General features: G+C 34.6%; 1 protein-coding gene across 2 annotated transcripts in view; it reads left to right on the top strand.

The window, feature by feature from the left end:
• The window catches only part of LOC139696210 (uncharacterized), a 46568-nt gene extending 34956 nt beyond the window's left edge, over positions 1-11612 (top strand). For both annotated transcript variants that reach the window (XM_071594869.1, XM_071594870.1), the window contains 4 exons: positions 2382-2544; positions 3079-3269; positions 5216-5390; positions 9126-11612. In XM_071594869.1, the coding sequence (XP_071450970.1) occupies positions 2382-2544; positions 3079-3269; positions 5216-5390; positions 9126-9292 (696 nt within the window). In that variant the 3' untranslated portion in view covers positions 9293-11612. The remainder of the gene's footprint in view (positions 1-2381; positions 2545-3078; positions 3270-5215; positions 5391-9125) is intronic.
• The last annotated feature ends 558 nt before the right edge of the window (positions 11613-12170 follow it).

The raw sequence follows: 12170 nt of genomic DNA, 5'->3' as shown, positions 1-12170 counted from the left end.
GTTAACGCTAAAAGGACTAGGAAACCATGGATCACGGATGAGATGATTACAAAGATGGATGAGCGGCGAAAATGGAAGAATATAAATACAGAATTAGGCAAAATGAAGTACAAAGAATTGAACAATAAATTGAGGCGGGCAACAAATAAGGCAAAAGACGCATGGTGGAAGACGCAGTGCGAGAATATGGAAAGTCTGCTGAGGAAGGGTGAAATCGGTGCGCTGTACAGCAAAGTTAAATCGTTATCGGGAAGTAAGAAAGGAAGAGCTATGCTAACAGTTAGAGATAAGGCGGGTAAGGTAATAGTTGACGCAGGAAAGATCCAAGAGAGATGGAAGGAGTATATAGAAGAACTGTATAGTAAAGAACTCAGACCTACAAAGTTAGACATTGAAAAAGAAAATGACGTAGAGGAAGACAGCTTAGGTCCAGGCATACTAGACAATGAGATAGAAAGGGCATTAAGGGAGATGAAACTAAATAAGGCCGTGGGGGTAGATAACATTCCCGTGGAACTTTTAAAATGCTTAGGGAAATGTGGGAGGAAGAGGCTATATGGGCTGATCCGTAGCATTTATGAGGAGGGAATCTGGCCGGAAGACTTTGTGAGAGCAGTTTTAGTTCCGATTCCGAAAAAGGTAAAGGCCACGTCATGTGAGGACTACAGGACAATTAGTTTGATATCCCACGCAGCTAAAGTTGTTCTCAGGATCATAAACAAAAGGATAGAGAGTAGGGCAAATGATTACTTAGGGGATGATCAGTTTGGGTTTAGGAAGGGGAGAGGTACGCGTGATGCCATTGCAGTAATGAGATTATTAATCGAGAGGAATATAGAACACAACCAGGAGGTATTTGCCTGTTTCGTAGATTTCGAAAAAGCGTTTGATAGAGTGAATTGGGAAAAACTAATGAGTATTCTGCAGAAAATAGGAATAGATTGGAGGGAAAGGAGGCTAATCCGCAACCTGTACATGTCTCAGACTGCTCAGGTGCGGGTGGGAAACGGGGAGTCAGGATGGGCAGTGATAGGAAGGGGTGTAAGGCAGGGTTGCCCATTATCACCGTTGCTGTTCAACCTGTATGCAGAGGAAATGATCAAAGAGGCATGGGAAGAACTCGAGGTAGGAATGAAAGTGGGCGGGGGATTCGTAAAATCAGTTAGGTTTGCTGATGACCAAGCTTTAGTTTGTCAGTCAGCCAAGGGGCTGCAAGCATTGCTGAGTGAATTGGAAATTCAGTGCGACAGGTATGGGATGAGAATCAATATTAATAAAACAAAGGTTATGCGATTTTCTAGAAAGAAAAAGGGCAAGCTTAACATTAAAATAGGAGGGCAAAAACTAGAGCAGGTAGAACAGTTTACGTATCTCGGTAGTGTTTTGGACCAACACGGTCAAAGTAGTAGGGACGTAAGGAGAAGAATTGCGCTAGGCAAAGAGGCTTTCACAAGGAGGAGGGAGTTGATGACGGGGACTTTGAGTAAGGATGTTAAGAAAAGACTCGTAAAAACTTTGATATGGAGCGTAGCTATGTACGGCGCGGAAACGTGGTCATTGAAGCAGGAGGATAGACGTAGATTGGAGGCTTTTGAAATGTGGGTGTGGAGAAGAATGGAGAAGGTGAAATGGACAGAGAAGAAAACAAATGAGGAAGTACTTGGTATGGTGGGCGAAGAGAGGGGTTTGTTGGGAGAAATCCTATGGAGGCAGGAAAAGTGGATGAAGGGGGTGATGACCGGCAGTGGGATGTTGAAGACTGTGATGGAGGGTAGAATGTTGGGCAAAAGAGGAAAGGGAAGGAACAGGATAGGGATGTTGGACGGGATGAAGGGAGGAAGAAAGTACGCGGAGATGAAGAGGGACCTGATATAGAGTAGGATGATGGATATTGTGTTTTGTTAGGAGAAATAAAATATTTGTTTGGTAGTTGTGTCCATCCAAAAACCTACCTTAACCGGTAGATTACCTTAAAAAAAAAAAAAAAAAAAAAAAATATATATATATGTATATATATATATATATATATATATATGTATGTATATATATATGTATGTATATATATATATGTATATATATATATGTATATATATATATGTATATATATATATGTATATATATGTGTATATATATGTATATATATATGTATATATATATGTATATATATATATATATATATATATATATATATATATATATATATATATATATATATCTATATATATATATATGTGTATATATATATGTGTATATATATATATATATATATATATATATATATATATATATATATATATATATATATATATATATATTTCGTTTATTAAAGCTGTTGTGCCTAAATAACAAATGGATTTACATTTCTGTGCATTTTGTTACAGACTTTCAGTCTTGAGGAGGATGTGCAAGCATTCTTAGAGAGATTAGGGAAATCTCCAATTGTCAAAGAAGTTGCAGAATTTGCTTTTGAAGCATTAGATCCTGTTAATGTTGAAGATGATATTAAAACTTTTGATGCGCACCCTTTACCTAAAGGACCTGGAAGTAAGTTGAGAGGTAACTTATTTTTCCCACTGGAGGGTAATGATATTCTTGAGTCAATATGGATAATTTGTGAAGCATCTCATGTTGCAGTTATTCAATTTGGGAAATCTAATAGTTTTTCATATGTGTTCAATATGTATATCACATTAATATTTATTTGGAAATTAGACAGCTCAGTTGTGTTCAGTTAGAATTGATGTTTGATGTAATGGATGGACCTTTGTGATTTATTTAAGAATAAGCTATTTAATTGAGATCTCTCTTAGCAATTTTCTTCTTTATTAGTCTGTTAAAGTTGTGGTCATCATGAAGACACTTTAATATGCTTATCTTCCATTTAAGACTTAGCTTTTAAGCTGCTTAATTTGAATTCATGTACTTCTCTAACAGTAAATTAGTTTTTTTTTAGCTCGCAGTTCTTCATCTTTATTTCAATGATGCATTTTAAAAATAACTTTTATGCTTAATTTGGTAATTTTTCAATTGCAAATACATGCTAAGTCTTTTGCTATAGTATATTTCTTGTTAATCTAGGACAGTATGTGGTTGATAGTGCTGATGAGGATGGCGAAGAAGAAGAATTGGATGCATTTCTTCCATTGAGCAAAATGGCCATAAATATTCTGTGTGAAGCATTGCGTGGTACTGGCTCATGGGTTTCTCAAGGTACTGTTGTCCATGCAAGCAAGGTCATTTTTGGTTCCTTCATTGAAGAAACACTGCAGGTGAGTTTTTTTTTTGGAAATTTTAATGCATTTCTTTATTTTTGTTCCCTTTGGGATTAGTGCAGTCAAACAAAGCCTTATTTTAGGTTACGAATCATACAACAAGTTCACTAATATCTTCCATATTACCCTATCCTTTGTATACTCCTCTCACCTCTGAAAATGTATAAATTGTTTCATACAAGGTATTCTGTTCCTGAGACTTATAATATTCTTTGAGAGATTCTCTGACCGCTCTCACCCATGGCTCGTCATTTACCCTATCCTGTCAAATGACTTATTCTTCTCTTAAAAATCAGTAGGGTAATTAGATTCTCATCCATTTACTTAATATGTCGAACCAGCATAACACACTGACTTTATATGTGTCTATGTGTCTTCCATAATGCACTCATTCCTATCTCTCTCTCCATTCCATTTTTCCCAAAACTTTCCAAGGGCTATATTTAGAGCTTAATTTGTATTTATTAAAATGTATTCTTATCTAAGTTTCACTTCCAAATTGGAATGCGCATTTTACTCACTGCTATTTTTGGTGCCGTAGACAAAAGGTTGAATGTTTTATTTACACTGCATTATAGAAACAGCTTTGTTGCTGGCCTTTGTTTTCCTTTAAATCTCTTTTAACTGCCATTATCCACTAGCATTCAATTTAAATGCACCAGCACATCCAAAAGTTTATTTTAATTTTATGCTCATTGCTGAGTCATTCTTCATGATCTCCATATCGAATAAAACTAATTTTGGACACACCCTCAATGTGATCTCCTCTGATACCTTGCAAGAGGTATGAGAGTCCTTGAAATGTAACTGGTCTATTAAAGAATGTAATCATTTAAATCTATTTCATATTTGAATCCACATTTTACACTCTTGTTTATTTCAAAACTGATGACTCAAATTCTTTCCCTGAAATTTGCATGACTAATTTCATGCATCACTGAAATTGCATCAGCTTTTCACATGATCAACCATCATTTTATCCAATTTTCCAAATTCTCACCAATGTTGCAATGTTATTTTACACGTATGAACTTCTCAGAAATCAACTCGCCATCTAATGCGTTTCAAATTTCAAAATCCACACCCCTGTAATGCAGATTTTTGAACTGCCATTTTCAGCTTTATTCTACTGAGTTTTTGATACTACGTTTTGTCATGTTCGTCACCATAAATTGGCAATATTGCTGTGTGTGGACACTTTTCTAAATAAATAAAATACTCCCAACAGTATACAATCCTTCAGTGTTTCCATAACAGCATCACTACTCTCATTGTTCATTGCAATTATTCCTTTTCTCCTACCATGGTTTTCTTTTTTTCCCCATTTCCAAAACAATTTCTTCTCATGACATTTATGTCTTTTCCCATTTGTGTTCATCGCCAAATATGCTTCTTTTTTACTCTTTAGTGGCATTCATCCTCGATCCATCTTTCTTTGCATTCATTACTACTGTCTCTTTTTCATTCGACCACACATCACCTCTCAATTTTCTGACCATACTCTTTCATCAGTCACCCTCAATTATCCCAAAGTCATCCCTTTCAAACTTTCCCAAACATAATATTTTAATGTAGTTGTTGAATTGTTTGTAGTGGTATGCTTGTTTTATAAGCAGTGTTTATATTCTTTAAGGCAGAGGCAATCATTTCTTTAGATGATGGGAAACTATTTGAGCAAGAAAAAAAAATTTTGATTCTCGATTTTTTCAGAGTAACCTTAATCATGAAAATTAATGTTCTAAAAGAATATTTTTCCCAAATGAGAGATATAGGAAAGTGATGTGACAAGAAACATATATGGAAACTTTCATGTTGCTGTTTTTCCACGTTTCATTTTATTTTTTTTCTGTGGGATAAATACAATAATTCTATTAAAAATGAAAGCGCTGGATAGCATAAATTGATGTAAAAACTTTAAGCATGTTTTCATTATTGAATTGCAGGAATTTTTGAGGAGTGTCACCACTAAGGATATGTGGCATCATTATGTACACACTCTTAGGGTGGTCCTTTTCCATCCCCCACCTGCCGCCCTCAACCAGTCTGGTTTGAAAGAAAATCGAAACAGAAATATTTCAGGACAGCAATTAGCTATAGCAATTTTTACTGCTTTTCCAAGTAAGTGCTTTATAGATTTATACTTAACCCCATTACCTAATGATAAAGGGTATTAGAAACAATCCAGATGATATTAAAGCCACAAAATTTATTTTTTATAAAATTTAGAATTTATAATGATTGTGTGAAAGATTTTATAATCCAAAGACAAAACTTGAATTTTAATAAAATGTGCATCTGGATTGGGAAGACTGATAAAAGAAAAACTTTTATATATGAGATAGCTGTAATCGATGTAGTTTGTCAGTATTTACTTGGTCAATTGATAAAACAGTGCATGCTCAAAAAATTGGTTTGGGTAACAACCTACAATGAAGGGTAAGGGGCAGAGCTGACTGAATAGCTATGGCCACACATGCGATCAGGTACTTGAAGCGTATTGGATCCATGTTGCTCAGGACAACTTAAAAAATCTCTAAGGCTCACCTCCATGTGGTGGATCAAAGATGGGCACTCTGTTTCAGCCATTCTGAAGAGAATGGACCAGGATTAGGGTATCAGACTGCCAGGCCATTCTTGTAACTGAATGCTCTCTACTTCAGAGAGAAGTATTTGGAATGAACACTCTGGTCCAGAGTTGAACACCTCTGACCCACCCATTGGATGGTTGGTTGGAGTTTAGGTAACAGTGACAATGGGACTGAAATTTATGTTGTGCATAAGAATACATATGAATATATAACTGTTGGTATTGGTCATCATAGATGAGCACTTGAGGAAATGAAAATGGGCATTGCCTTACTGGCATGCTCGGAGGTACTTTCATTTCTGTAGGAATGTGAAATCACCAGTGAGATTTGTTCAGTCATTATTATTAGTTATTTTACTGGTTATGTTAGGTTTTGTCTCACTGGCAAACTATGCCATTAATGTTTAAAGAGGTATGGGAAGAAATTGAGATAGGAAGGAAAGTTGGTGAGGTATTAATAAAATCAGGTGTGAGGATGATCAAGCTTTAGCTTGCCAGGCAGCTGGAATTGCAAGCCTTGCCGAGTGCATTGGGAAATCAGTGCGATAAGTATAGGATGGGAATTAGTGTAAATAAAGCAAAAGTCCTGCAGTTTTTGGAAAATAGAAAAGCCAAGTTAAATATTAAAGTAAGAGTTTGTAAATCAGAGTAGATGGAACCGTTTGCCTACTTAGAAAGAATTTTTGACCAAAATGGCCAAAGTAGTCAGGTCATAAGAAGGAGAATTACATTAGGCGAAGAAGCTTTCACAAGGTGGGAGTCGACAGCAGGGACATCGAGTAAGAATCTAAAGGAAAGACTTATTAAAACGGACTTATTTGATACAGACCATGATTTTTTGCTGTGTGATAGGCATAGTTTGGAGGGTTTTGAAATGTGGGTATGGGGAAGGAGGGAAAAGATTGATGCAGGGCATTTTGAATGGCAATGGCATGTTCAAATCTGTGTTAGTGGAAAGACAGGCAAACAAGGAAGATGAAGGAATAGGATAAGAATGTTGGACAGAATGATGGAAGTATGCAGAATTGAAGCCGTATTGGAATGTCAGATGTCAGGATATTTTGTTAGGAGAAGCTAGATTATGTATCATGGTTCATTTGTGTAGTCTGTGTTCATCCTATACCTACCTTTACCTGTAGAATACCAATAATAATCTTAGAGGATAATTATTTTTGACCATGGTGAGTGCATACAGTACAAGTGGTGTGACTCTTGTTGTTCTCTTGATTCATAATAAAATAGGGAAAATCCCTGTAGCTGTGAATAATTTTGCCCATTGTGTTCAGGGGGAGGGTACCAATGGAGTGCTTTTGTGATGTGATTTGCCGAGAAGTGTACGTGTACGAGTGATCAACTTAATGCAAATAAAAACTCAAACCAAGATATACTAAACACCCTCCCCTCCTTTGTGCATTATTGGCAATGGGCATTATTTTCACCTACCGGGGCTCGCTCCATTTTCTTAATTTAGACTAATCATAAAACCTCGTAATTTTATATTTAGTAGCTTGCCGCACCTGGTGACTGGCTTCACTTTGTTTATCTATTGTGCACATCTTTTGGTCTGGTATTCTTGGTTAATTGTTTTTATAATGGCTGCCTAATACTATCTAGAATTTACCTCATCCTCAGGCAGTCAGTTTTTGTCCAATGATTTTAGTTAGTTAAAGGATAGTACAATCGGTTCTCTCTGTAAAAATTGATTAACTTAGTGATCAAGAAAGAAAAAAATGTTCAAATCCAGGTGGTGGCCTAAGTTTTCAGTGATATCCCAATCCCTACGTGGGGTGCTATGTAGAGAACACTCTAAGTGAGTATACTGTCTGTCAGATCTGATGTTAAATTGTGGATCCCTTAGTGCCTTTCGTTAAGAATAGGGTAATGCAGATGCAGTGTTTCTCTCCATCCTTCTTCCATTCCCTAAACATCCGACTCTTAATAGATGACCCACCTATCCCAGGTGCATAGTTGCTAGAATTTCATATAAACATACTGAAAAATTTACAATGAATTGTAAGGGAAAGATGAAGTTAAAAATCAGTTTGCATAAGGCATTATTTTGGAAAAGAAGCCGATTTGATTATTCAAATATCTACTGCAAATTATCCAGGTTGTGAAATCTAAATTGTATTCCAATACTGTGGGATTTTACAGACTGTCATACATGGTTTGTAGTGGACACTTCATGTCTAGTTTGTGTCATTCACTCAATTTGTTGCTCAGCTTATCACTCTCCACCAATAGAGATGGAAAAATGAAGTGCCATATTTTGAAATGTACCAAAGAGACAACTGATGATGATGCTTGAGCATTGAAACTAGTTGTGCGTGAATAAAGTATAGTGGAAAGATACATTGTATTCTTCATTTAATAAACAAGATACCTGCTTTGTCATTTGAATAAAATTTGCATACAAAGAGCCAAATGAAACCTGTGCTATCTGGAGCCTCATTTCTCAGTGGATCATTTGAATTTGGTCTCGCTGTTTGCAACTTCCATGTGCACCGAAGAGCATTGGTAGTAGCATATATAAAGGCATTTTGTGTCTTGCTACGTACTTACTAAGGAAATCCTACCTTATTTTATGGATTTGTATATTTAATCTTACTTATTTATTCTTGCTTATTATGTATTTGGACTCCCTGTATGCAACTTCCATGTGCACCGAAGTGCGTTAATAGTAGCATATGTAAAGGCATTTTGTGTCTTGCTACGTACATACTTAGGAAATCATACCTTATTTTATAGATTTGTATATTTATTCTTATTATGACATGAGACTCATTTACATATGTAATTGTATGCACATTACAGTGATATAAGGAAACTAAACATTAAAATTGTGAAAGACTTTCATAATAATAAAAAATAAATAGACTTGTGAAATCTACTTCCTTGATAGTCCTGTTCGCTGTTTGTGGACCCGTGATGTATAGAGGCTCTTGAGAAAAAGTTTCTTTGGCTCACTCTGTCTACTAACACATATAACTCGAGGCTTTCTTATCAAATTTTGGGTAATTTCTGCTCTTATCCACGAGTTATTATACTGAATATTTGTGAAAAATCCAAATTAAATATAGTATATTGCTTGAGTATAATTTAAGTGCCTTATGCATAAACAGTGTATCATGATTGCATTCATCTCAATCGATGATGGCTTATGTATTGGTTATTATTTTATGCTACTCATACGCGGTTGTACTGTATAATCGGAAGAAATCAACCCTGATAATAAACTTTAATCTTGCTCTTTCTTGCTCATTCAGCATCATTTAGGCAAGTAATCGGCAAACGAGAGTTATTCGAAGCTGCAAAGTTCATTGCCGAGTCTCTTCAGAATAAGGTCATCTTAAAGGAACTAGTTCTACAAGTACTTCATATATGCATCATGCATCTCATCTCCACTGGAAATAGGCGTATGTTGGAAAACTGATTGCATGGATTGTATTGAAGAACTTTGTATTTAGACTTCTTGAGTCATTTGTGTGAGCTATCTACCAAAGTAGAGTCTTGGTCACTTACCTTGTTGACTGGGCAAAATTTGCTGAAAATATCTGTGAGCTTGAATTTTTCTGTTGTTTCCAAGAATTTATCATTTGTTTTTCTACCATGCGAATAATAGGATCTCATAACATTTTGTTGGACATATAGTTTTCAGAGATGGGAGAATAACTGGAATTGGATTTTGGTTACAGTGTGAGTGTGTTGCTGGTTTTCAGTAATGCAGTGAATGATTCAAGTTGTCAGTAGATGAAATGATATTTTTTATATATTTTAACTTTGTTATTTGTGTCCATTAGTGCTGCCATTTATTCAAGTGGAATATACTGCAAATGTTAGCAGTGATATTTGATAATTTAGTATTATTCATAAAATCTATGAGTAGGCATTATTTAAATATGTTCTTCTTTTCATTGGTCTATTTAATGTGGTTCTAGCAACATTAAGTTTGTACGAAGAACTTAAAATTCATCAATCAGATCAGTTTGTTAATGAAAGGTAACTATTTTGTTTTGAAATGCTTAATATTGACTTGCTCATGATGATTATTCTTTATATGTATTTAGGTAGGTTTGCGAAGTATTTCTCACTGCAATTGATAAATGTGTGAGGGTTACTTTAAAAAGGCTAGCCATAATCTTCCTTAAAGGTTCAATGCAGCTGCTCAAGAAGAAAAAGCTGCCAAAATAATACTTAAAGTGTAATCATGTAGCTTAAAAGCTATATAGTACCAATTAGACAGAGATAATATGCTCTAATACAAAATGAAAATGTTAATTTGGGAATTGTAAGAATTTTTTGTTGATAAATGAAATTTCAAGTCACAGAAGTGGAATAGAACAATTGCACTTCATATGACACTCATTTTGTAATATCTTTGCTATATATGTTTATGCTTTGAATTTTTCGCAAAATGAGTACAGTCAAATCAGCCCTTCAAACACTTCAATCATTGGATATTATACTCTATAGTTGCAAGTTAAATTTCAATTGTGGTCTTCTGTAGTGATTCAAAGTGCAATTACAAACCCAATTAGATGGTATGCATGTTAATTTGTGTCTGTCATTATCTGTTACAAGTGTTTAGCCTTCTGTTAAAGTACAAACATTACAAAATTTTATGTTTTTACATTGGGTTTGTAACCCCTTGTTTTTAATCATATTCCATTGACAGTGATAATCAGGTGTATTTTAAATTGTGCCATTTATTATTTTCTGTTGATTCGGGCATATTTGGCAGCATGCATGGGCTACTTTGTAAATATATTTATACCTGCATATACATGTAAAATATCTATTCTTGTGTCATGTTGGCTGTGTTCATCTGTGGTGGGATTGCAAAAACAATGTGTTGTTACTTTCTTAAGGAAGATAAGTAGAGGACTTAAAACTTTCCTCTTCTGTCTTTTGTGAAAAAAATGCATGTCAATCTGTGCTAAATTGTGATACTCTCCCTGTTATTAGACCGGACATTTCTTGTACTCAAGTAATCAGCAGTTACTGAGCTGTTTGGATGTTGCTGTCTGCTTGATCTGATATTTTTATCAAATTTACAGAATTAAATTTGGGAGTTTATAAACTGGAAGGGATTTTTTATAATAGATCTGTATTTATTTTTTCATTGTCATGATTACTTTTTTGACATTTGGAATAAATATTGTTGGGCTATAGTTCCTCTTTAAATTAAATTTATCTCCTTTCTATCTTGACTTAACTATTTTGGCCCTGAAATAGGATCAGTTGGAGATGAAGTTATCTATTCTCTGGAAACTACCGTGTTAATATTATTTACTGTAAAATTAGATCCTTTCAATTAAAATCATTTGGAGTGCATAAATACTTAGTTTGAATGAATGCAAATTAACTATCTTTGAATTTAAAAAGTAATACTATGATTGAAAAATGAGTTTGTATGGAAATTTTAAGTATATTGCATTTGATTATCACTTTTTGATTGTAATCAGCCATACTGTTTGAACTGCAAAGAGTTTTTGTTTGCAAGAATTATTACAATTGGCGAAAATCTTCACCGTTGAGAGAAAGTAAATTTTTATTTTATAATCTCACTTGGGTATCTCTTTTCAGATTTCTTCTCTTTACATAATTTCTCTTTTTCCCTTTGTTATGAGGAATGACTTCTTCTGTTTGGTGGTCATAAAATGATTTTCTAGTTATTGTACCATGTGAGCTAGTTGATTATTCTTGTGATGTACTGACAATTGTTAATAAAATGGCTGTGCTAATCTGTTGAAGATGCTTTGAAACTTGAATGCAAAATGTAGTAAGTAGTTGCATGTGTAGTATACACATTGTTACTTCCCTCTTTAATAAATTTTATGTTTAGGTAATCCTATCATGCATGGCAGGTCGTGATTTTGTATGTATATGTTTTGGAAATGTTGTGACGAGTTATATAATCCATATGTGTAAAGTATCATTATATGATGCGATTGGTCACTTGCTGGGAAATTTATCACACACCCATTTTTGTGATATTAACAAAATGTTAAAGAATAGGAGAAGTTGATTAGAAGAGTTATCACTAGATGTAACTCAGTAGTACTTGACCACATTCACAGTGGTTTTTGGCTCTGCTTTTTTCTACACCATGGTGAAATAAATACTATAAACGACTAAAATATGTATAAAAATGTCATGACTACATTCTGATGTATTTTACTGAAAATATATAGTTGAGTGCCAATTATCCTACATCCCATTGCCCGATGGTGAGTGACCCATTGTTTCCTGGAGATATTTCTCCTTGTGAAATCCTGTTCCCACCCCTCCCCTTTACCCAGTGCTAGCGG

The sequence above is a fragment of the Hetaerina americana genome, unplaced genomic scaffold (genome assembly GCF_022747635.1).
Source record: "Hetaerina americana unplaced genomic scaffold, ioHetAmer1.1.p SCAF_7, whole genome shotgun sequence".
NCBI classification, from domain to species: Eukaryota; Metazoa; Arthropoda; class Insecta; order Odonata; family Calopterygidae; genus Hetaerina; species Hetaerina americana.
Note: the sequence above shows the minus strand (reverse complement) of the source record. Positions and strands in the feature narration are given on the sequence as shown.